Raw genomic sequence first — 24,597 nt, 5'->3', positions numbered from 1 at the left:
TTACCTAGGTAAACACACTACTCTCAGAGCGATTTGAGCAGTTCTAGACAAAAGCTGCAGTACTATACGAGCAAGGGACAGGGTTCGGCATACAAGGAGTTCGACCACAATGTGTAATGGCGGACAGCGAGCGAGTTTAAACATCTACACACACATGTCACAACCATGGGCTTTTCAGGCATATAACAGTAAAACCGACTGATCTAATTTCCATTAGAACTAGATTTTACCCGATATATATACAAATTTTAATGTTCTCTTAGACCGAATTGTCCCTTTAAAAACACCTCGCGGGGTAACCACGGACGCACGTATATACCGTCTGGTCAGAAGGAACGGTTACCTACCAGACAGTCGCCGTCGTCAATCACGTTAAGTTGTGCCGATGCTGTTCGTTTGTAGTCTCTTTCAAAATATCGAAGACAGGTAACTTTTACATTTTTCCGTTCGAGATACTGTCTCATCAGTTTCTCAGACGAAGTGACTTTGTTGATTCCATGCACATAAAATCTTTGAACCTTCCGCCAATTTACAGGCTTAAAACCACAAAATTCTCCATACTGCATGTGACACACCGACGAAGGACAGTGGACTTGAATAGGTTTAGGTTTTTCGTCTGGGATCACTTCGGTCTTGGAATCTGTAGACTTTCCTTGAGACTGGCCTTGTAGGCATGAAGAATAGTGAGCTTGTATGGGCTTTGGCTCCTCGTTTGTCCGCTTGTTTGTCGTTTCTTCAGTCTCGCTTTCCGTCTCATCGTTATTTGGGTTGTGTAACACCTGGAATCTATTTGATAGGTTTAATGTCGGTTTAGTAGATACAGTTTCATTCGATTTCTCTTGTGTTGTAGATGTACGTTTAACGTCTTTGTAGTTCTTAAGAATCGTCTTTTTGAGATCATTTTGTTGTTTTTGTAAAGTCGACGTGGATGATTTCAGCTTTTCCATTTCTTCGTCAAGGTCTTTGTACTCCGTTTCACGTTGCTTCATTTTCTGATTTGTTAACCTTATTTGGTATTTGAGACTTGCCACACCGTTTTGTTGTTCGTTATCGTATCTTTGTGCAACATTTAGGCAGTCTGATATCTTCTCCTTAGTTTCAGAAATGCCCGCTTACTTGTATAGTGTGAAAATTAAAGCACTGAAGGAGTCTCCATATCATATACATGTACACACATGTATATATACCAGAGTATATAAATTGTGTGAATATTTATGTTTTCTATACATGTACTTCTTAAATTATTAGTAATTATCGATATTCTTAATTGTTTAATCAAATTTGATACATTTTCACAGTCCCGAAATAGATGAGTGATTGTTTCTGGATATGTTATACAAAAGTACATAGATTGTTGTTTGATTTACCAATTTTTGATAAAAATGATTTAATTTGTAGTTAGTATTCTGTGATTAATTCGGAATTGCAACCATCGGAGTTTGGAGCTAGTAGTAGCATTAAATACAATATCCAATAGTAATAAAGAAAAACTTCTTAGACTTGCTTCACATCATCTAAATTGAAATGAATTAAAAAGCTGATAAATAAAAGGCACAATAAAATATATGTATCTTAAATAGAGGATTTTACATGAGTAGTTATGTGATATGAAATATGATACATCAAACGAGTTCAATAATTTGATATGACAAGAGCCTTTGGTCGAGTGACATATCAGATTACAAAATAATGCATTTAACAGGTTTGATAATTTCATATCACATAGTCACGAGTGTAAGATTCTATTTATCACATAGTTTTTAATAATAAAAATATAAGTAAAACTGAAGATTTCTTCTCTATATAAAAATAGATGTGATGCTTGGATGTGATGCTTCCGTCTACTGAGACAACCATGCGACGTCATATATATATATATACAGTGTATATATATTATGACGAAAAAGCTACCTGTGGCGTCACAATAGTGTTATTACACATGTCCATGTTATGACATGGCCGTATGAGATGGCTGGATTGCTATTTATGTGATAAAATGATTATCCATATCATCTAAAGTCGTTTACCAGTGAGGTTATCTTGCCACTTCTCCCCTGGAATGATAATGAACAAGATATAAACCTGGGTTCACAGAATGCTGAAGGTTGTTCGAAACTGTTATCTGAAGTAAATGAGAGAAATGGCTCTGAAAAAGAACTTGTAAGTGACTTTGATATGTCAGACATTGTGAGCGCTAATCACCTCAGAAAAGCCCGAAACCCTACGCATAGTGTTTATTTGCTATGTAATTCACCCCGACCAGCAGCCTCCCCAAAAGGAAGTCCGTCCTATAACAAAGATCACGCTGAAAAAAAAATTAGATGAAGCTTTGATACATGTACATCCACAGGGACTTGTAACGTAGGTTGTGAGAAAGTCTGTTGTGTATACATGTGTACTAGGCCTATATACTCAAAGGGGGCCAACTCAATGAAAATGGATATTGTCATACATTTTTTTGTATTTGGTGGATGGGCTGATGAGTATATATGACAGTCATGTGATTAGACTGACTTCCCCTGCAATTTCATTCGATGGGTTTAGTCAGAGGTATTACGATACGTTTTAATATTCAAATTTTTCTGCGAAAACAAACGTATCGGAATATCTCTGATTCATTCAATGGGTTTAGTCAGAGGTATTCCGATACGTTTTAATATTCAAATTTTCTGCGAAAACAAACGTATCGGAATATCTCTGATTAAACCCATTGAATGACATTGCAGGGGAAGTCACTCTAATCGCTCTTTACTAGAACGTTGCTTTCGATGTCACATGGCAGAAAGCGCCGGTAATTTTGGATTAAACTTTTTAGTAGTGTTGTATGGCATTGTTGTAGGATACTGTTGTAGGGTATTGTTGCATGGTATTGTAGTATGATATTGTTATGTGGTGGGTTGTTTGGTATTGTTGTAGGATACTGTTGTATGCTAAATAAGGAATATTGTACCCTTATGAAACTAAGGATTATTTGAAAATACATTGAACTTTCAAAAGTATAATTTTGTAGAAGTAGTTTAAGTTATATTGTGTATATACCTTTATCAGTGTTTGTAACGTATTTCCTTTATATATTGACACGAGAAACTATCATGTCGGGTTATAAATTAATCCGTTATATATTTGAAGTCAAAATAAATTGTTCTGGCTGACAATTCAAAAGGGTAATTAACTTCCGTATGTTTGGGTCATCTTGTTATGCCAATGAATCTTGATATAAAAGGTAGTCGCACGGTAAGTGAATATATAATAAAGTGAAAGCGGAAGCTAACTATTGTCCTGAGATGTATATTTTAGCCTATGACATTATACGGTGGTCAAGCGGTACTCGTGTCGTCTGTCAAAACATCGATTGAGATTGTCGTACTGTTGGCATAATAAGCACCTGAGGCCATTCAGTGTCTATATAAGTCATTATCAAATAAACCTCTGAACCTAATTGGATGGCTTGACTATTTCTATATGTAGGAAATTCAAAGTTATTGTATTTATTTGCTTGTTATCTATTTTATTTTACTATTAAGATTTCTTATTAATTTTGAATCATTAAATTGTTAAATGATCGTTGATTTTAATTCTTATTTTTGAACTTAATAACACAATGCGATTTATCAGGTAATATGATTGTACAATGTATTTCAAACGCGATGTGTAGTTTATTAATACAATTAGTAAATAATTGGAATTGAATTAATATAAGTAAGTGTCTAAGTAAATTTAACATGATGATATAAACTAATTATAAACTCGTAAAGTATACAAAGTAAGTTATAAAGGAAAGTCATTCCGTCAATATCACCTTGAAATATAAAATGTCAATACATTTTTTACTCAGGTATGATAGTAAAATGTCTAGAGTATTTTAACTCTTTCTATAAAGTCCTTTGTCCTTGTTTTTAGCATTGCCATTTTGAAGTCAGTTAATCGGGTTCGATCGTAATAGTGCTAGTCAGTGTTGTTAGTCGGTACGGTTTTGGTCAGCATGGGTGTCCATACTGCCAGCGCACTGTTTCTATCGTCGCGCTTCGTTGAGTGTTGAGCTGGTCGTCTCACATTTAACTTACTAGGCTCGGTACCGTTAGGATTTTTTTCTGGCTTCATATAACCATATCGGAGAATGGTTTAACGTTTTTTTATTCCTTTTACAACTGTTGACAAGATATCTTGCAATTCTTTGACATTATTTCGAAGTTCTGTGTTTTCACCTCGCATGTTTTCTAATAATTTCAACATCTGGCATTCATTTCTGTGGCTTTGCTTCAGAGATAACTCAACACTTTTCATTCACATATTGAATGAAGAACACCTTTTTGTCTATTTCATCGAGTTTATTCTCATATGATTTTCAGTGATTTTGTTTCATACCGATTTCATTGTCTGCTATTTAGCGGGATACCGGCTGTCCGATATCATCCCTTTGATGGCCCTACCCTTACTGCATACGCGTTCGATTTCGGTCGAATATCTGAGAGTGAACGCTTGTATTATGTAGAAGCTCCTGACGTTATTGACGTAATTTTGACTATGCGATGTATTTTTTATGGTCGCGAGTTTAACCTTAGCAGAACCTGGGATTTCCTTTGCACGACTCGAGTCCACAAAATATCTCTGTACCATATAATTATCCCTTTGGAACCCTCACATAACTCCGGTATTGTCTGCAGATAGTGTTCTAGAGGCAGATGTACACACAGGGACTTGTAGCGTAGATTGTGAGAAAGTCTGTTGTGTATACATGTGTACTAGGCCTATATACTATATAAAAGGACAAGGGAACCAACGGCTCGCTTTGAATATTAATTCGTGTCTGAAGTTGTGTTTTCCGTATCGAAAATTTATTTAAGAATATATTAGTATTAAATATATACATATCTATCCATGTTTGACGGAATACAGGCGACTTTTGTAGAGGCAGGTGTACCTCTTCCAAGCGAGCCGTTGGTTCCCTTGTCCTTTTATATATATACACAGGGGGCCAACTCAATGAAAATGGATGTTGTCATTCATTTTTGTATTTGGTGGATGGACTGGTGAGTATATATGACAGTCATGTGATTTTTTTTTCCAAAAATACCAGATTTGAAAAATTATTAAAAAATCGGGATATTTACTATAAAACAGAGAAAGGGACGACAGTCGCCATATTGGATTTTTCACCCCCACCTCGATTAAAGTTAATTTTTTCATAATAGTATACCTTTTTTCCTAGAGCCATAGTCACGCATCAGTCCTCCGATAATCCATAATCACACACATACCATGCAAAAGCATATAAACGATGTCTATATAGTCAAACGCAATAGTTTAATCCAAAATTACCGGCGCTTTCTGCCATGTGACATCGAAAGCAACGTTCTAGTAAAGAGCGATTAGAGTGACTTCCCCTGCAATGTCATTCAATGGGTTTAATCAGAGATATTCCGATACGTTTGTTTTCGCGGAAAATTTGAATATTAAAACGTATCGGAATACCTCTGACTAAACACATTGAATGAATCAGAGATATTCCGATACGTTTGTTTTCGCGGAAAAATTTGAATATTAAAACGTATCGGAATACCTCTGACTAAACCCATTGAATGACATTGCAGGGGAAGTCAGTCTAATCACATGACTGTCATATATACTCATCAGCCCATCCACCAAATACAAAAAAATGTATGACAATATCCATTTTCATTGAGTTGGCCCCCTTTGAGTATATAGGCCTAGTACACATGTATACACAACAGACTTTCTCACAACCTACGTTACAAGTCCCTGTGGATGTACATGTATCAAAGCTTCATCAAATTTTTTTTTTCAGCGTGATCTTTGTTATAGGACGGACTTCCTTTTGGGGAGGCTGCTGGTCGGGGTGAATTACATAGCAAATAAACACTATGCGTAGGGTTTCGGGCTTTTCTGAGGTGATTAGCGCTTACAATGTCTGACATATCAAAGTCACTTACAAGTTCTTTTTCAGAGCCATTTCTCTCATTTACTTCAGATAACAGTTTCGAACAACCTTCAGCATTCTGTGAACCCAGGTTTATATCTTGTTCATTATCATTCCAGGGGAGAAGTGGCAAGATAACCTCACTGGTAAACGACTTTAGATGATATGGATAATCATTTTATCACATAAATAGCAATCCAGCCATCTCATACGGCCATGTCATAACATGGACATGTGTAATAACACTATTGTGACGCCACAGGTAGCTTTTTCGTCATAATATATATACACTGTATATATATATATATGACGTCGCATGGTTGTCTCAGTAGACGGAAGCATCACATCCAAGCACCACATCTATTTTTATATAGAGAAGAAATCTTCAGTTTTACTTATATTTTTATTATTAAAAACTATGTGATAAATAGAATCTTACACTCGTGACTATGTGATATGAAATTATCAAACCTGTTAAATGCATTATTTTGTAATCTGATATGTCACTCGACCAAAGGCTCTTGTCATATCAAATTATTGAACTCGTTTGATGTATCATATTTCATATCACATAACTACTCATGTAAAATCCTCTATTTAAGATACATATATTTTATTGTGCCTTTTATTTATCAGCTTTTTAATTCATTTCAATTTAGATGATGTGAAGCAAGTCTAAGAAGTTTTTCTTTATTACTATTGGATATTGTATTTAATGCTACTACTAGCTCCAAACTCCGATGGTTGCAATTCCGAATTAATCACAGAATACTAACTACAAATTAAATCATTTTTATCAAAAATTGGTAAATCAAACAACAATCTATGTACTTTTGTATAACATATCCAGAAACAATCACTCATCTATTTCGGGACTGTGAAAATGTATCAAATTTGATTAAACAATTAAGAATATCGATAATTACTAATAATTTAAGAAGTACATGTATAGAAAACATAAATATTCACACAATTTATATACTCTGGTATATATACATGTGTGTACATGTATATGATATGGAGACTCCTTCAGTGCTTTAATTTTCACACTATACAAGTAAGCGGGCATTTCTGAAACTAAGGAGAAGATATCAGACTGCCTAAATGTTGCACAAAGATACGATAACGAACAACAAAACGGTGTGGCAAGTCTCAAATACCAAATAAGGTTAACAAATCAGAAAATGAAGCAACGTGAAACGGAGTACAAAGACCTTGACGAAGAAATGGAAAAGCTGAAATCATCCACGTCGACTTTACAAAAACAACAAAATGATCTCAAAAAGACGATTCTTAAGAACTACAAAGACGTTAAACGTACATCTACAACACAAGAGAAATCGAATGAAACTGTATCTACTAAACCGACATTAAACCTATCAAATAGATTCCAGGTGTTACACAACCCAAATAACGACGAGACGGAAAGCGAGACTGAAGAAACGACAAACAAGCGGACAAACGAGGAGCCAAAGCCCATACAAGCTCACTATTCTTCATGCCTACAAGGCCAGTCTCAAGGAAAGTCTACAGATTCCAAGACCGAAGTGATCCCAGACGAAAAACCTAAACCTATTCAAGTCCACTGTCCTTCGTCGGTGTGTCACATGCAGTATGGAGAATTTTGTGGTTTTAAGCCTGTAAATTGGCGGAAAATTCAAAGATTTTATGTGCATGGAACAAAGTCACTTCGTCTGAGAAACTGATGAGACGGTATCTCGAACGGAAAAATGTAAAAGTTACCTGTCTTCGATATTTTGAAAGAGACTACAAACGAACAGCATCGGCACAACTTAACGTGATTGACGACGGCCACTGTCTGGTAGGTAACCGTTCCTTCTGGCCAGACGGTATATACGTGCGTCCGTGGTTACCCCGCGAGGTGTTTTTAACTGAAAATGGACATAACTGAAAATCTGAACATTATGTGCTGGAATATTGAGGGGATAATGGCCGGTACGCCATATCTTCTTAATTGTCTAAATACACATGACATTGATATATGTGGTATTTCTGAACACTGGTTGAGAGAGTATAGTATGTCTTTCTTTGATACTTTTGAAGGCAGTGGTTACTCACATATAGCAAAACCAGTCTACGAAATTGACCCACTCCGTTATAAATATAGTATCAGAGGTAGGGTTGGTATCTTGTTCAGACAAAAATCATTGATTGTTCAAGAGATCCCTGTGGATAGCCCTAGAATTATTGGATGTGAAATTCAAACCCAAAATGGGAACCACATATATTGTTTTTTTGGCGTATATGCCAGCCTTCTCGAGGCCAATTGAACTATTTTTTGACCATATTGATCAACTAGAATCGCTTATTTCTGTTTACTCCGAAAGAGGACCAGTAGTGATTTTAGGTGACTTAAATGTAAAAATAAAGGGTCCTCGTTATAACTTTAAAGTTGACCAGAGATCCACTGCATTCCAGTTATTTTTAGATAGAATGAACCTAATATCTGTAAATGTACAATCAGATTGTAAGGGACCTGTTCATACCTTTTGGCCCCAGATGGGTAATTGTACTTGTATTGACCATATTATTGTTCAGTCTAATAAGTTTGACCTTGTTGAATCGTGTGAAGTTCTAGATAAAGAGGCTATAAATATGTCTGAGCACCGACCTATTGTATGTTCCATGAAGGTCTCGCCACTGTTAAAGCGGTGCAATTCATCTAAGTTTGTAAAATATAACTGGAAAAAATACATCGCAAACGGTGATATTAATAAATATAGATTGGAGCTAGAAAATGGATTAAGATTGATAAAATTGCCAAATGATCATATATCTAATGAAGCTATAGATCAGTTGAACAGAGACATTGTTTCTGCCATTTTACAATCTTCTAACTCAACCTTACCGACAATTAAGTACAAAAGTTATCTAAAAACCATACTGGTCTACTGCATTATCAGAATTGCATAAAAATGTCCAATCAAAAAGACAAGTTTGGATAAAAGATGGAAAACCTAGAAATTTATCTAAAAGTTTTCTTGAATATAAAGAAAGTAAAACCTCCTTCAGAAGAAACCTCCGTGAGGCATTCAATAAGTATATGTCTGATCAATTTAATGAAAAAGACAAATCTAGTGAAATAGATCAAAATTTGTTTTGGCAGTTATACAGAGGGAAATCTTTTAAAAGTCAAGTACTTCAGACTGAAATGAAATACAATAATATTGTTTTACGTGACCCCAATAGCATTGTTAAAGCATGGGCATCTCATTTCGAAAATCTATTCTGAGATGCACCGAATAAAGAATTTAATAGTAATTTCATGCAGAAATCACCAATCGTGTGGCTGAAATTGAAGCACTAGTCCGTAACGAGGAGGATATATATCTGAATGAATGTGTTAGCACTTCGGAGATTGTTTTATTGTGTAAAAATTTGAAATCTAAGAAAGCAGGAGGATGGGATGGCTTGGTATATGAGCACATCAAATATGGTGGTACGTTACTTTTTGATTATATAGCTACATATATATGTAGATTGTTCAACTGTGTTATAAAAACGAATATATTCCAAAAGATTGGAAAAAAGGTATTATTATAACATTGTACAAAGGTCAAGGTAAAAAGAAAGATGACTCAAATAGTTACAGGGGAATCACATTGATACCTGTATTTTTCAAATTGTTTGATATTATTCTATCGGAAAGAATTAAAACAGTTCTTAATTCTAACTTGTTTCCGAATCAACAGCAGTCTGCTTATCAAAAGAACTTGTGTAGTTTATGTACGTCATTTAGTTTACAAGAGTGCATTAATCACAATATCGAATATAGTTCAAATGTTCATGTTGCATTTTTAGACAGTAATAAAGCATTTGACACCGTGTGGCATGCTGGATTACTATACAAACTTTATGAAATGGGTCTTAATTCACAAATGTGGACTTAAATGTATGTATACAAATGTTGAAAGCTGTGTTTTATATAATGGGTTAAAGTCTCCCATGCTCAAAATGGAACGTGGAATATTACAGGGAGGGGCATTGTCTGCCAAAATGTATTTAGTTTTTATTAATGATTTATTAAATAAAATAGAGAATTCTGGTCTAGGTGCAGTGATTGTAGATTTGCATGTTAAAGTTCCCACACAAGCAGATGATATCTGTTTAGTTAGCACCAGTTTTAAAAGCCTTCAGAAAATGATTTTAATCTGTGAAGATTATAGTAGAAAATGGCGTTTTTCATTTTCTGCCGTAAAAAGCAAAATTGTAACTTTTACAAATCAAAGGATAAGAACTTGTACTGTGTATAATAATGCTTATCTTTATAATTGTATTATGCCACAGACTGAAGAAATAACACATGTTGGTATATTATCAAATTCCAAACAAAATTATTTTGATAGAACATCGAATGCTTGTAAAAAAATAAGGTCAGGTACAATGTCCATTGTCAGCCCTGGTGCTCATCCATGTGCCCTTAACCCCTTAATTGTTGCAAAAATTATCAAAATTAAGGTTTATCCATCTGCTTTATACGGTTGCGAGCTTTGGCAACTCACAAGAACGGAAATTACAATGTTAGAGAGAGCACAGCACTTTATTGTTAAATCGATACAGGGATTCGAAAAGAGGACCAGAACGGATATGTGCACATCCTTACTTGGTTGGACCTCTATTGAAGCGTATATAGACACCAGAAAATTGTTATTTTTTGGAAGATTATGTAGAATGAAACCAACATCTCTTGTTTTTAAAGTTTTTACTACTAGACTCCTTCTTTTTCGTCTAGGTAGAACATACCAAAAGGGATTTATTCCTGACATAGTAGAAATATTGAACAAGTACTCATTATATAAAGAGTTAAAAACATTTTTTGAAACCGGAACTTTTAGAAAGAATTTTGTTTGGAAAAATATAGTTTACAATGCTGTTATGAAATTTGAGGAGCATAATTTTAATGAACGTATGAAAATTGATACAGACTTTAGAATATTTCGTGAATTACATAACGAACTTAAACCTTATATATTTATGGAAGCTAGCGCTTTTGTTCCCTCAATACAGAGAAATAATACATTATATAATGAAAATAGTTATAACTATATGTAGTTTGAATACGATGGAATTATGTCATAAATGTGGGTTTCTATACACGGACCCTATGACACATTTAGTTCTACAATGTTCATATACCTGAGTTGAGAGACCAACTTTGGTGTTGCATAATTAATATCAGTGATATATTGTTTAGTGTATATTTACACTCGCTTACAGATGTACAGATATTTCATATATTGATTGGAGGGAATGTCTCCTTCACTATTAGTGAAGAAGAACTGAATGATTTCAGAATAAAATCTGTCGTCTATGTGTACAAGATGTGTAAATCATATTATGCTTAATCATGTATTAACTGAAAAAAGAGGAGTTGATATATTTTTAAAGTATAACACTTTAATGTGAATTACATGCTGTATCCTTAAAATTATAGAATAGATGTGCGAGCCCGTAACGCCTCGCTGGTACTTGTAGGGCTCTGCCTACCCCTACTGTTAGTTGTATGATTTTGTTATAAATTTCATATGACAAAAGAATAATGGGTAATGAATAATAATTAAGATAATAAAAAGCATCGGGTTGCACACTTTGTTATGCCATCCTATATTTAACGTATAAATGAATATTTATAAGATATTTTGTATATTCTTATACTTGTACTTATATTATTTAACAAATAACTATTTATTAATGTAATGTTTACTTTGTATAACTCTTATATTTATAAATGCTTTGTATATTTGTGTTTATTATTCATGCTTTTGTAATCTTCAAATTTGGAGGCAATAAAGAGAATAATAATAATAATAATAATATTTTTGTTATGTGTAAACTTTGATCTATTCATATACAAGTATATATTAAAATTTAGCAAAATAATTCATATTGTACTATCCAATATTATATGAATATTAAAATGCTTATGACTTATTATACAAACATAATCTAACTGTTTCATGAAATATGAAGAATGAATAGTATTGGAGGATTTGGATATATATTTTCAACTATTTTGTCTGCAGGTATGCATTGGTTACTACATTCTCAAATATATCCATACCATAACTCAACCATTTGATTCTCAAATTTGTATTAAACTATTGATATTACAATTTATCATAATGAATTATCTAGATATAATATTACAAGTTTTATCCTTTGTCTGTACCAAGTTCTTTGACAGGAGTAGATCATAGGTAAACCCTTATAACACTCATATTTTTATATTACATTATGTATAAACCCATTTTCTCCAATGTTATTATTAACTTATATGCATATATTTTAATATACTCCCTCAGTATGGCTCTTTCTCTGGACATTCCTGACTAGGACCAGTACTCAGTGATAACACTATGGACTTTATAGTACTGCCCGGTCACTAGGAATGGCTTGTGTGGGAGTGATATTGAGGGATCCAAATTCTTTGGTTTGTTTATTTTTTACGTCCTATTAACAGCCAGGGTCATGTAAGGACGTGCCAGGTTTGTTGGTGGAGGAAAGCCGGAGTACCCGGAGAAAAACCACCGGCCAACGGTCAGTACCTGACAACTGCCCCACATGGGATTCGAAACCGCTTCCCAGAGGTGGAGGGCTTGTGGTAATATGTCGGGACATCTTAACCACTCGGTCACCGCGGCCCCCCAAATTCAAATTAAATTCAAATCAATATCAACTGATTTAAATCAAGGAACTGTATATATTGAACTGATATGAATCCATTATAAATTTCAACTTATCATTATCTGGCTATAGAGTATCCAAATTTTAACTATAAACAAAAACATAGGTATGCATATATACATGTATATATATACTTAACATAATTTTTATACCTGCTCATTATTGAAGTGTTATCATAATATAACTTACAAGTGTATCCTAAATATATATTTAATTTCAATATTGTCTGTAAAATTACATATATTATATATATGATTTTGAGATGTACATGCATGTATCCACAGGGAGAGGGCATATATAGGCATAGCCTGCTGCCCAATTCCTATTAAATCTAGCGATTTAATAAAAAAATCTAACGATTTAATAAAAATAATTTGAAAAAAAACCTAAAAAAAAACCTACAAAATTTGTTAAATATATAGATAGCAACGCTTTAGTAAAAGTTCTTCAGATGTCTCTGACCTAAGTTTATCCCTTTTTTCTGTCTTGTTCTTGGTGTACTTTCTTTGCTTCATCAGGAGCTGTTTCCCTTATTGCCTTTGTCACTTAATTTGTAGGAAGGGAAATAACTCTTGATAGATCTTTAATGTGTGAAGTCAATATATGTGTGTACTATGTTATGTTTAATAAGATACTTGCAATTACAATTAAATATTTGAATTAGAATAATTCTACAAATGTAACATCTATTATATTTGTATTTCATGTATCTCTTGTAAATGTTGTCTTGTGTATATTATTTAAAAAAAATGAATAAAAATAAATAAATTTAAAATTGTTTTTTTCTTTTGGTGAGCTTTGGCATTAATGAAATTTCAGAAAATATAAAAAAAAAACTATAGGTTCCTTAATAATTGTTCATTTCATATGAGATTTTATGAAACAAGTCTTAGAATTGATTTATTTTTGCAAGCCTCGGCGATCAAAAAACCCGAGATAAGTTTTTAAAATCCTTTATAATCTGAATACAAATTTAGGATGGTTTTATCGCAATATCTTGGCAACCTACATTTTGAAGAATCTCTAAACGTTTTGTGAAAATCCTGTGTCGTCCACGAAATCCTGACGTTACGTCATTTTTCTTGACGTCATTTTCTTGTTTCTGTCATGACGTCACAATGAATTCCCAGTCAGTGAAAATCGCCCAAGGGCAAATTGCTTTAGTGAAATGATCATTCAATAAATAAATAAATAATATATAACCCGAAACCACTGAAAATAAAGCGGAATTCTGATCAACTTGTTAAATACATAGTTATATCAACCTATATTTCGAATATGGGTCATTTCATTATTTCATAACGTGAGGTCATGACAAAAATACAACTCAAGTTATATGAATACACTTGTGACATATGCAAACATTTTACACGAGTGAAGTCACTTGGTATCAGACGATTTATATGAAGGAGGTGTCTTCACTTCATGAGCAGGGTATTACTAGTTCGATTTCCTGGGGCAAAGGCGCCTTACGTTTGATAGAGAGTTACGGTAAACATATGCATTGGTGAAAGCAGTTGATGTTTCCTTTAAAACTAGCTACAGTATCATCACTGAATCAGAAAGCCACTAAATGACGATGCCTTATCTCCAAGGATAGTTGAGGACGTCTTTCGGTAACTGATCATGACCCTTACTTCGTCACCAATATCTAAATGGACTACAGCTGACATACTTCCGGTGGAGGCATAATTTTCATCACCTGCACGGTTAATCGCGATTGAAGACCAATTGACCATCAATTGAGTGTTAACGCGGTAACTGCCGTATACGTCAATTATCCAGGAAAAGAAATAGGTCCCAGACTTACAGCAAGTGAAGACACCAGTATGTCCACTAAAACAATTTCCAACATTAGTGACAACGTTTACAAACACAACCACCTGCTCTTTAGCTACGTTGTCTAATCGGTGAATTAGCTGGGCAAAGAACATTACTTGGCGTCCAACTGGAAAAAAATAGATCACTGTGTTAAAGGCCTGTAATGTATTATAAAAACTGTTGAATATTATTATTTTAAGTCTAAGTTATCATATAACACTAGATAAAAAAGAACGGATCCTTTAGCTCCAAAATTCAACCACGATAATCATTCTCAAATAAGGTTCATTTTGCACTGAAAAGTTGTGAGACTTTTATGTTTTACCTATTCATTACCAGCATTGATATGTTGAACATATTATTGCTATCAAGGAATAATTACTTGACAGAAAACAGTTTTACTTTTGAAATTCATAATTAATCAGCAAACAAAAGGCCGGGTCTATATTCTTTTCTAGGCTTAATCTACTATACACAGGGGCCATATCGAAGGTCTATTTTTTCATTTAGTTGGTTGGTCCCACTATACAATTACTGATTTTAAAATGAAAGATCGGTTACTTTTGAGAAAAAATTTAACAAATACCCTATATGACTATTAGTGTCATTACGATTTTAGTGCCTGTTTAAACAAGTGTTATTTTATGCATCCTCCATCTTGTCACATAAACAACAAAAAATAGTTTTGTGTGAAATGGCCACCGGATGGTGACATTTAATATTACACAAAATATATAGACAAACAAATAAAAAGTCATACTGACTAAGGCATAGCATTATACATATCAAACAAAGGAGACACTTTGTAAAATAAAAAAAAGCATGAGTGGGGTTTACCAAAACTCTGCCACAAAACCAAGATGTTGAAAACATCTAGGTTTCCCCACACAGGCGAAACCGCTATAAATGCTATGCTAGTCATAAAAAGTGTAAGATATAATTAAGGTACACACAATTTGTTGTGAAATAGAACAAATACAAAGTAGTCAATAAATGTATGCAGATCCATCGTATTTATACGAACAATACAATAGATACTCTCAGATACTTGTTAAAAGGGTACAACGAAAAATTTTTAAATGGATGTAACCATTAACTCACTATTATATATCAAAAATTTAACCTACAGGGCCAATAAAATAACCTGTGACAGTTTTTGTGAACATTACAACAGAAAGCAAATGCAAATTTATATAGTTCAGATACTAGGGAGGGGAAACCGGCTCAAGCAAGCCTCCCTTATTCAAACTCTTGACTGCATAAGCAATAAAGACACATACACAAATAAGATAAAATGGACAACCGTATTATGAATTGCTAACACAATTAGCTATTGAAAGTATTACAAATACAAACCTCAGGGCAAAAAGCCACCAGCGAATGAAAAGTGACACAAGCAAGCTTCCAATTCAATTGCCCACATTTAAAACAGTATAAACAATGTGATATATCATATACTTACAACACTATAAAAATGAATATCTAATAGTTAATTCTGAAGGCTGTACATTAATAATAATTGACACGATATATCATGTACAGCAGAATATAAGCAACCGGCTTGTTAGTCTGCTATGCCTTCAAAGCATTAGCAAGAATACACAAGAGACCGGCTCAAGCAAGCCTCAGTTCTGCTATGTCCTTCGAATTCTAAGCTTCAAGCAAGCAATGCTAACTAAAAAATGTTCTGAAAATATATTTCAACACTATGCTCAAAACACAGCATACAAGAGACCGGCTCAAGCAAGCCTCAATTCTGCTATGTCCTTCCAAGCTTCAAGCAAGCAATGTTAAACAAAAAATGTTCTGAAAATATATTTCAACACTATGCTCAAAACACAGAATACAAGAGACCGGCTCAAGCAAGCCTCTATTCTGCTATGTCCTTCCTAGCTCTCAATGCTAAACACGAAATGTTCAGACGCAATTTCAGCACCTTGCTCAAAACACAGAATACAAGAGACCGGCTCAAGCAAGCCTCTATTCTGCTATGTCCTTCCAAGCTCTCAATGCTAAACACGAAATGTTCCGAAGTAATTTCAGCACCTTGCTCAAAACACAGAATAAAAGAGACCGGCTCAAGCAAGCCTCTATTCCGTTATGTTGTTCAAAGCTTCGATCAAGCATTGATTTACACAAGCATTGGGTGTATTGTTCCATATAATCAAACTATCAGAATATATATACAGACTCTGGCAACAGGTGGGTATCATAGGTGTCGACAAAACGATATGTACTAGGATTGTGGTAAGCGGATATATTTTTTAAAAGCGTTACTTTTCCAGCGACCGAGTGTACGGATTTCTGCGTCCGAATAGTGAAGTTGAAGGGCTGCGTATGATGCTGCCCCAAGGCGGAAACTGTGTTCTTTGTAAAATCGGGAGTCTAAATTGCAATATTTCAAAGCTGCATGTAAGGTCTTATCGAAATGTTGACGTTTAACTGGTTTACCGTTCAAGTACAGATACAAAGGACCAGCAGATGTACCTCTGAAGACGATATACTCTGTCAACGCTTTGATAGCGGAATGGTTTGTAGGGCCATGGCCAAACGTAACGGTGTGGCGTGTTTTATCAAGGTTGTGTTTGAATTCATAGAAATGGACCACTACCTCTTCGTTCCCAGTAAGTTCTGAACGGGAAAGCATGATATTCTCATAATGAACAAGGTTTTCCTGTTTTCCAGTATCCGCTATCTCTCCGACTCGCGCAAAAGCATTAAAAGCGAATAAAAACATCGATCGAAATAGAACAAGTTCAAATGGTGATGTGGCTACGAACTCCAAAGCTGCTAGCAGCTTGTTCAGCGTATCTACATCGAACGGTAAGCGTGTATCTGTAGAAGGGGAAGCTCGGTAAGCTCCACATATAAGCTTTTTAATCAGAAAAGAATCGGTTGGGTCTTGATTATGAAGTAACTTGTGAACATAAGCTACTGCCGATACATATGTAGATATAGTCTTTGGCGCAAAACCCTTCGCATGCAACTCAGAAATAAAGCATGCGATATGCGAAGAATTAACTGATGAGCTATCCGGAATAATGTGATTATTGTTTGCAAACACTGAAAAAGTCGCCCATGCTCTACTGTATGTTACCCTGCTTGATGAAGACAATGATTTATTCAAATGATCTTCAACTCCTCCAGAAAATTCTCTGGGAGGTATTTGGATGGTATTATGGTTGGTGTTGTATCCATTCTGGGTGCCAATTTCTTGAATTCTGCTACCTGCAAGCGAGAGAGACGGTCAGCTAAGATATTATTCTTACCAGGAATGTGCTTAGCTCTAAAAAGAATGTTAAAGCAAACACAGTGAAGCACTAACCATCTAACCATTGCTAATAAGATTTCATCTTTACTGGTTTGTTTGTTAATGATAGGAACTAGGGCCTCGTTATCAGTAAAAAAACAAAATGCTATGATTCTTCCACAGTTTACCCCAAACGCAAACACTAAGCAAAATGGGATAGAATTCCTTTATAGAGATGTGATAACTTGACCACGAGGTGGGGAAAGCTCCGTAAAACCATCGATTTCCACAAACGCCACCAAAGCCCAAAGTTGTAGCGGCATCAGTATGTAAGCGTATAGCATCACTAGCAATGAATTGGTCATCAAAAAAAATGTACATTTATTGAAACTATCAAGAAAAGCCAACCACATGCGCACATCATCTTTTACTTCGGTAGTTAATCTTATTCGGTAAAAGGGCTGTTGAACGCCAATTGTAAGATTGATCAGCCGTCTCAAGAATGGTCGACCAGGTGTAATGACTTGGCAAATGAAGTTCAGAAGGCCAATAATGCTCTGCAACTCTTTAAGAGTAGTTTTGTTTTTGGTTAAAAGACTGCTCAAGAGTTGTTGGCATTTGACAACCTTATCTGCTGGAAGTCTTGTTTCCTGTCTGACTGAATCAAGTGTAATGCCTAAAAACTCCATGGTGGTTTCTGGCAGAAAGGTTTTATCCTTAGCTATAGGAATACCAACAGAGTCACAGAAATATAGAAATTGATCAAGTGAGTGCTTTTTCCTTTGAAATTTCTATAAACAAAAAGTCATCTAAAATATGAACAACCTCTGAGCATCCCAGTTTTGTTTTAGCCACCCATTCAAGGGCTGTGCTGAATGTCTCAAAAATTCTACATGATGAAGAACAACCCATTGGAAGGCATGTATCATAATAGTAGTTACCATTCCATTTTATACCTAACAAGGGGAAATCATCAGGATGAACAGGAAGTATGCGAAAAGCTGACTCAATGTCTGTTTTAGCCATAAAGGATCCCGGTGGTAACCGCTTTAAAATTTGTATAGCATTGTCAATAGATGCATAGGAGACGGTACAAAATTCTCGAGGTATACCCGCATTAACCGAATCTACACTATCCTTTGGAAAAGATAAATGATGTATCAAGCGAAATTTACCCTCAACCTTTTTTGGAACTAACCCCAACGGAGAAATCTTGAAATCGTCAAAGGGGGGCTCTGAAAAAGGACCTTTAATCCTTTCTGTATCTAATTCCTTCTGTAGCTTAACCATAACCTGCTGTGGATTATCAAGTGCTGATTTCAAGTTTTTACATGTTTGAGATTTGCGTTCCCCGGAAAACTGTAAATGAAAACCATTTTGTAACCCTTTAATTAAGTATTGTGCTAAATTGTGATCATAACCGCGAAGTGCTGTTTGTAATTTTATGGCGTTAACGGGTGACCTGTTACCCTGAAGCTTATTGACGATCATTGGTTTTGGGCTTAAACTCGAGCCATTTCTTACACTTAACGCGTTGGTGCTGCTGTCCACAGTGTGAGCACACATGTTTATAGGCACATCCTTCACAGTACCTGCCTTTGTTATATTTGTGGCAAGTGTTTGGAATGTGCTGTTGGGGGCTACGAAAGGGCGATCGTGATTTGTTTTGAAAACGGCGATTTTGGTTGCCAGCTCCAGCACGTTTTGTTAATGCTTGAATATATAGCTCATTTACGAGCTGATTCCAAGCCAAGTCTGGGGAGGATTCCCGCATGCGCCGGAAATTTGTGTCGTAAAAGTACCAATGTCCACCATTCGAAGCAATTCCCCGGACAACATTTTGGTACGTCGCAAGCGGTTCGCGAAGATTCGGATGGTGCTGTCGCAGCACAGATGCATAGATGCTAAATGCATCTGTCCATTTGTTGATATCTAAGAACCTTTTACGTGGTTGAGGTAACTGGACAAAACCCGACTTATCCAAACGCAAATAAGATTCCTGTTCTCCGCTATCATCTAACAGGGAAGCCAAATCTATGAATTTACCAGAATTAATCTTCTCACGCATATCATTCGAAACCCGGCGATACAGCGGCTGACAAGCCAAAGATACAGGAGGTGCAATATCACCTGAATTAAACCCACCTGTTGCCATGTGAGTTGCAGAATTCATTGCTGCTCCAGATACCACAGATGTAAAGTCACTGTTTATGTTGTTCACATCTTCTGTCGTTGATCCCTGTGGTATGGCCCGAGCTCTTGGTGTCACGGAATCCTCACCTGTTGTTGTAGCATTACTATTACGCACAGAGTCGCCGACCTGAATGTCTTGCGACGGTGATCCCAAGGCAAAAGGCGCAGGTGCCGTAGCGATAGGTCTCGACTGCAAGCGTTGCAGTGCTGTGGTAACTGCCTCTGTAACCGAATTGCTGACAGCAGCTGCCAACGCAGCAATATCAATGCCCTCAAGTGGCACCGGATGAGGAGCAGGTGCACTAGAATTCTCCGCCACAAAACAGAGACAGTTACAACCCTGTCAGCTAAAATCATCAGCAGCATAAATATTTAAAACCTGAATGTAGCCAGTTAAGATAATTATGAAGAAAGCTCCACCTTGTAACCACAGCGGTATTCAAGACTATTATGTATATAATTACATTGTTAAATGTAAACAAACTTTGGGTCTGAGCAATATATTGCTATATATGACTAACTAGTGCTATATATGACTGTGTAACTATACACTATAACGTACCTGCAAAGGGAAAAGAAAACGCCAGACAAAAGTAAACAGTGTAGTACACATTATAACGGTTTTAAAGAAATTTGGAACGGTTGACTATAATGAGTCAATGCACAATGACAATGCGAGACTTACCTAAACTGCTGCGCTGTGAAGCTGGCGACATGCATGAATAATCGCTAGTCTAATACTAGAGTGGGGTACGTAATTTCGCACACTTTTGGCATTGATTTTAATGAATTTCAAATACTTTCATTCCGAACCAAAAAGGCTGAACTTACATCGGCAGATGTACAAGTGCTTCACAACACACGAGTATGTAACCGGATATGCGCAGACGTATCACTGCGCACGGGAGCTGTTATTAACTTGATGTTAACCTGTAGTTGAACGGGTTTGGGGGACGTAATTTCGCACACCCCTCAAACTTTCTTGTTTTTGGAGAAAATAATTATTTTCAAACATTTCATGGACAAACAACATCATAAACAAAGATTAAGTACAGTTCCAGTCTTGAAATGACATCAAAACACAATTATATTTCTAAATGAAAAAGTGACATTTCGCAGCCATTTTCGTTATGAAAAATGACCGCTCCCTATAGTCAACAATGTAAACGAGGTCAAGAAAGTCATAGGGTGTCCGCAGAAAATATCTGTTTTCCGCTTATATTTGATGGATTTTCATACGGGTTTCGATATATTCTAAAAAAGGATAGTTTCTCTACATATTTGTACGTGAATCAGTTATTTATCACCCAGAATTATTTTATGTCAAGTGGTTTATTTTCTATAAATTTCTTTACTGAGATGGGCCGTATTGTTCCGATTTCGTTTTTTCAAAACAAACTTATCCTGAAAAGTTTAACTAAATATGACAAAATCACAGTGAGAGGCCTCCTTTAGTCACAACATAAACAACAGAGCAAATCTTTCTGACATTTAAAGGAAGATCGCGAAAAATCGTCAGGTGTGCGAAATTACGTACTGTGCGAAATTACGTACCCTCACTCTACGATAGAACTTCTTGTTACCAGTAGTATTCAGATGACAGCCATCATGAAGAAATAAGTCCAAGGGACTGTTAAAAAGTCTGCGATGCGACCACACATGCACGTGATCTTCTGTTAATAACAACACATGCAGGGCCTTGATAGTGGCCACCCGTCGAGCTTCATATGTGTCAGGTAGCATGCCCCTAGGGCGAGGCCTAGGAAAAATGTCACATATGTACACCTCACTACCGTAATTGCCATGCAGGTACCTTGCAAAATGTAACATTCGGTAAGCTAACTGATCCGGACGAGTAGTTGCATTGCACAAACAATTACCCCCGATCTGCAGAATAACCACATGTGGCTGAAAAACTACAATCTTGTCTCGTACCGATGGGTCATTTTCAAGTCTGTTAATAGTCGCGCCGCCAACACCTAAAAAATCTATTTCACACTGAGAAAGCTTAAAAGTGTGCAGGTTCTGTTCATGCAGGTAAGAAAAAAGTTTACGGACAAAACTATGTCCTAAAACAAGAACACGGGGTAAAAACGAACTCATGCTGAATCACAATGAAATTGTCAATACTTAAACTTGTACTGTAGATCTCCCGCTCCGAGCTGGGGTACTGGATTGACAACTCAAGAATCGAGCTCCTCTCCTTTATTAAGCGATGTTTTTCCCCTTCTTACATATCGTATGGAATGAATGACACACTGAAAACCCTTCTTCTGATCTCGTAGACACTTTCTATAATTGCTTAAAATTCAAAATTGGAGCTCGCACTTTCTCATGATAATGGCGCCTAGAAAATTTTTTTCTACCCATGATCCTTTACTCCTATCAGTAAAGGGAAGTAATCCTAACAATAAATTTGGGTACTAGATTAAAGGGAGAAAACTCCTATAAAATATATATGTGCAAGTATCGGTATGCATGAATTAAGCTTAGTACTTAGCTGCCTTTTGTATATCTATATATCAACATTTAGGTGAACTTGAACTTAATTTAGTTACTTAAACGTGTGTGTGCATCGGCGCTAACAGTAAGTATTACTATTGACTCGTTAATTGTTGTGTAGCTTGTAATGTTTGGCAAAAGATGAGAAAAAAATGTACATTTCAGTATAACAAACCCACAGGGTTCATAACATTTTTGTTGCCAGATACCAATGCCACTATGCGTTAAGTATGTGTTTTGACATTGTTAGTTGCACCATAAATTTCAATCCGAAGAAGATGTTTCGAAGTATTTCTTGGTGTATTACCGTATAACCAGTTATTTTAACAGAGACGCCATTTTCGTGAAACGTTGCTATTGTCGTGAAATTCTGATTCGCAAAATTTAAAGAAATCGTTGAATCATAAGTATATACCCTTACAATCATACAACGAAAATTTTAAGCGGCTAAAATATTATTTTCTCGGGTTTTTTTTATTTAAATACTCAGCTATCTGTTAGATAGTTAACAAAACTCAAAGTATAAATGCGACATACGTACAGGTTGTTCCAGAAACCATGTCCAGACCTTAAACTATTATAAGGTCTTCAAGAAAAATCCTTATTCCACAAATTAAGACATTGTGGAAATCAAACGATACCACCATTTGTTGAAATGTTTGTTGTAACAGTCATTTACAGCTGACATGTCAAAATAAAACATTATGACGTCGTTAATAACATCACTTGTACCAATAATATACTGGCTCTTACCAACTTCGGAACATTCTACCACACATATGTACATCATTGTGGTAAAAATAATTATCTTAACGTTGGAACTGCATCTGAGGTGAATTTTGAAGAGATACAAGTTTAAGTTTATCAGTTTAACGTACCTTCATGAATAATATAATTTCGTTTACAGGTACGAAGATAAACGTGCCGAAGTGTTTTTCTTATATCAATATTAGCGTTTGAATATTTTGCAATAAGTACTAGTAGATTAAAGGAGACATTCAGGCAAATTATTGACTTATATCCAGATCAAGTTATTTATACAAATGACGTCATTTCCTTTGAATTTACAGAAGTTGGTATCATTCATCACCCATAGATACATACTAATCCAATTATATAGATATGCATGTCTGAGTTGATTACAATTTATATCTGGATAAGTCTGCATTAAATTTGGGACATGCTTTCTGAAACATAATGCTATATCATTTGAAAAATACAAATGTTTTCACATACACAAATGGAAGGATCTACTGGTGAATCAAAACACTGTTGCGTTCGAACGCAATATGACTTTGTTCAAATAAAACAGTTTTACTAGAAAGTAAAACAGAATTACATTTGACCCAACAGTTAGAACATATTATGTTCATATAATTGGTATGTTGAAAATAAGTACATTGGAATTTTAGAATGCAAGAACGTTTGGTTACGTGATTCAAAGCATAGGTATCAATTCTACGAATAACGTGTACAGCCATTGATAAAGCAACCAGCCACTTTGGATACTTGGATGACCATAATTTAAAGAACCATTGGTTGGTCAAGCGGCCATCGGCCAATTAAGCCGGCTGTGATAATAGCCCTGGCACATTTGACAGTCTTATTATAGTCAGACGAACACATTCATCACACAATCCACCAGCTGTTGGTTCTGTGTTTGAAGTCCATGGATCGTTCTCTCCAGTACCGTTATCCTCTGTTCTATTGACACGGGTGACTGATCAATGGTATCCTTTGGTGCAGCACTCGTATCATGAAGGTAGAGAACTAGTATACCGACGACGAGGTAGACAAAACGAGTCATGGTTCCTGTCTGGGGAATTCGTAAAGAAATGATGTCTAACAGAATCTACATATACGTATATCTCGGTTGAAATATCTGGATATGGTATATCGGTACGGAATTATAGGTGAAATAGTATGTATATTATGTCACCAAGTGTTAAGTGGATATGTCTTGACGTAAATGCGAAGTTAAATCGTGAGAACAAAAACACCGTACATGGAAAGCGTTAATGCATCGTGTTTTCAGACTTGCGGATATTCCCACGACTTTAAGAAGCTCTTTCATGACTTTGTAACCTCTCCTTATGTATAATGTGTATTTTTGTTTGCTAACATGTACAAATATCTTTCTGTTGCAAAAGTATTTAGTGGAAATATATCTAAATTATAAACAGATTAA

General features: G+C 35.4%; 1 protein-coding gene and 1 pseudogene across 1 annotated transcript; both read right to left on the bottom strand.

Annotated features, from left to right (window-relative positions):
• Nucleotides 1–14,193: 14,193 nt before the first annotated feature.
• LOC138333109 (complement C1q-like protein 4) lies at nucleotides 14,194–24,363 on the bottom strand (annotated as a pseudogene).
• Nucleotides 15,121–21,650, bottom strand: LOC138333982 (uncharacterized). The gene is made up of 4 exons (XM_069282710.1): nucleotides 21,462–21,650; nucleotides 19,450–20,247; nucleotides 18,913–19,073; nucleotides 15,121–17,703 (listed from the first exon to the last, which is right to left on the bottom strand). Exons 1-4 carry the CDS (start codon nucleotides 21,648–21,650, stop codon nucleotides 16,701–16,703), a joined length of 2,151 nt encoding a protein of 716 aa, XP_069138811.1. The 3' UTR covers nucleotides 15,121–16,700.
• Nucleotides 24,364–24,597: the final 234 nt, after the last annotated feature.

This window comes from Argopecten irradians, chromosome 10 (assembly GCF_041381155.1).
Source record: "Argopecten irradians isolate NY chromosome 10, Ai_NY, whole genome shotgun sequence".
Classification (NCBI taxonomy): Eukaryota; Metazoa; Mollusca; class Bivalvia; order Pectinida; family Pectinidae; genus Argopecten; species Argopecten irradians.
This window is presented reverse-complemented; position numbering and strand designations above follow the sequence as displayed.

Coding starts and splice junctions, on each gene's coding strand:
- LOC138333982 (XM_069282710.1), bottom strand. CDS start 21,650: ATGCTACCTGACACATATGAAGCTCGACGGGTGGCCACTATCAAGGCC. Junction 20,248..21,461: donor AGTTCTATCGTAGAGTGAGG/GTACGTAATTTC, acceptor TTTAGCTGACAG/GGTTGTAACTGTCTCTGTTT. Junction 19,074..19,449: donor ACTTGGCTTGGAATCAGCTC/GTAAATGAGCTA, acceptor TTTCATTTACAG/TTTTCCGGGGAACGCAAATC.